At 47.0% G+C, this 2,737-nt stretch overlaps 1 protein-coding gene across 1 annotated transcript; it reads left to right on the forward strand.

The window, feature by feature from the left end:
- Positions 1-861: 861 nt before the first annotated feature.
- Positions 862-2,418, forward strand: FOXG_16002 (uncharacterized protein; the record flags this gene model as incomplete). Its single annotated transcript, XM_018396088.1, has 3 exons — positions 862-1,333; positions 1,429-1,733; positions 1,783-2,418. 3 exons carry the CDS (start codon positions 862-864, stop codon positions 2,416-2,418), a joined length of 1,413 nt encoding a protein of 470 aa, XP_018256356.1.
- Positions 2,419-2,737: the final 319 nt, after the last annotated feature.

Here is a 2,737-nt window from a genome sequence, read left to right on the forward strand (position 1 = left end):
CCGCCACTTGAAACGGTACTGTCACGGATGAGACAGTAGCCGGCGATACGAGCCGTCCCCGTGTCATGGCAAGCCTGGGGCTGCTACAGTGGGATGCAATAAGTTTGAATCCAGGCTGAAGTACCAGCTGTTGTAATCAAGCTCCCGTATACACTGCTTTAGCTTGATAAAGGAAGTGCTAAGCTGTATCGGGCAAAAGGCTATCCCGATTGGGGTATTGCTACGTAGGAAACTGGTCTTACCCCGGTTAGTCACTGAATGTGTACTTGAGTTTGGATTCAAACTTATTGCCCCCCACCGTACCAGCAAACGTGCAATATAGCCCAGGCCAGCAGCACTGGTGGATTATGAATGGAGGGATTCAGTCTCTACCGGGCCAGCCTAACTGTGAAAAGTGCCGGGATTAATGTCATCAAATGAGATATAATGCCCGGTCGTGGCGCCGCCATGACCGGGCATGACCAGGTAGCCGGGAACGCGCCTCATCTAAACCACTTTTAATATGGCTATCTGCCAGCCCTATCCAGTATCAAGCAAACCATCAGCCCGTCCCTCGTTACATTTCTCATTCTCTTCTAGCCACTCCATCATCGACCAAAACTGGCCAACACATGTTTTAAATATCTACGATGGAGTCCCTTTGCCAGGTTTATCCCCCCGATACTGTCTACGAGCCCCCTTCCTTGCTTCCATTTTCGCTACAGCTCGGCGGTAAGTTAATATACTGCACCTTATCGCTACTTCTCATGATTGCAACTATTGGTGGCAAGACTGTTTCCCTTGTCTGAAGGCTGGTTGACTCATTCAGATCAAGCATTCGGGGTTTGCAAAGCTCCGCTTCAGGAGTTGAATACCCAAAATATGAACCCGACCATCGTCTCTTCAGCCAAACGTGGGCCAGCTAGCGATTGTCAGTATGATGAACATGCAAAGAAGTCAAAGATTTCTCAAGCAAATCCTGAAGTAGACTCCATCAACTTGAGTTCTATCTTGTTATTACCGAGCCCTGGTATACAGATTGGCTCAAGCAGTTCGGCTACCATATCAGAGGATAAGCCGCATGCCGGCTTGCAGGCAATGCCAGTACTCGAGCAAAAGGCATTAGAAGAGTCTGTGCTTAACGCCTTTGAATACAGCGACAATGTTATCGTATTGGGAGAGAAAATATTCCCTGTACCGATAGGTAGCGAAATCAACAGTTTTCTCAAGTTCAAACGCGCCCACCCCAATTCGGGAGGAAAAGCTCATGTTCTCACATATCCCCAACGAGCCATGCCAACCTGTTGGAACGTGGCAGTCCAAAAGCCGTCAGATCGGACCTTGCTAGCCTTCTGTACGTCATACATGGTTTACTGCATTCGAAGCGCTTGTCCGACGATAGATAACCCAGAGTGTGTTCTGTATATCTAACGTTTTGTCTCCCATTAGATTGGTTTGCTATCTGCACTGGCAAAAGTTTTATACACGAAACGAATCCATGGCTTGACTTTATTACATTCCAAAATAGTCCGGGAATCCGATCGGCTATTCTATGCCTTGCTGCTGTGCATCTTCACGACCATACCCCGGACAAAGAAAATGGGGATCGAGTGATCCACAACCATGCATTCGGCTATCGAGCCATCCAATTACACAAGCGCACTGTTGCATACCTCCGCGACCTCCTTAACTGCAAGCAAGACGGATCATCTATCGAGATCTTATCATTACTGATAATTCTTTCCACTATAGATGTTAGTAATGAATTTCCTCCAATATGAACTACATACACTAATCGATTAGACCCTCCGGATCGAGCATCAAACGAAGGCTCCTTTTGAGCCAGCATGGTATCAGGGATTAAGGCTGGCGGAAAAGTACCTCGATAAAATGGGGCAGAAATCCGCTTTCTTGGAGGAAGAAAGCTGGAATCAGAAGATTCCAAAGCGTATAAGAGACACCTTGCCGTTTAACTTTAGGGTGTCGCCACCGACGAGCCCTCAGCACCCCCAGCCGACAAGCCTTCACATCTCTCAGGCCGTCTTGGTTGCCCGGGGAATCATCCTCACGCAGGTAACGTCGAAACTTCCACAGCCAGAAAGGTTTGTTCCAATAGAGGAAAGCCATCGATTTAGCTGGTTGTTACAGGCTTCATCTGAGGATGTCTGGACGATCCATGGAGGATGCGGCACTTCACCGAAACTACTGCATATCATGAGTCAGATTAATTACTGTGCCACAAGGTTGCACCAGGATAACCGAAGTATTGTGGTGCCCCTAACAGCAAAGAAATTACTCCAGCTGCTATATGAGCTAAAATCCACCGAGTCGGCCGAGTCTGCTATTGACTCAACCACAAAGGTGATCGAACAAACAGCTTATGCTTGGCTTCTCACCGCGATCATCTATCTTCGATGCCGAGTGCAGAGGTATGGATGATTGTGTATAGATCGTTCTTCCAAATAGTTAAGCTAACCAGCTAATAGGTACCCCCCTAGTCACCGATATGTGAGAAGGCATTTAGAAGCCTTAGCCAAATGCATACAAGCAGTCCCGGCATCTGGCCTATTTTTCACGGCAAATGCCCCTATTCTGCCTGTATTCATACTTGGTTTATTATCCGTAAAGAATAGAGGAGTTGCGCAAGACTGGTTTGAGAGGGTACTTCAAGTGCCGGTTAGAAGTGTAAGCCATGTCTCTTAGTATATCTTACAAGATTCTTTTATGTCATGTGTTGATTTATATAAAGAATCATGGT

This window comes from Fusarium oxysporum, genomic scaffold (genome assembly GCF_000149955.1).
Source record: "Fusarium oxysporum f. sp. lycopersici 4287 supercont2.30 genomic scaffold, whole genome shotgun sequence".
In the NCBI taxonomy this organism is placed as follows: Eukaryota; Fungi; Ascomycota; class Sordariomycetes; order Hypocreales; family Nectriaceae; genus Fusarium; species Fusarium oxysporum.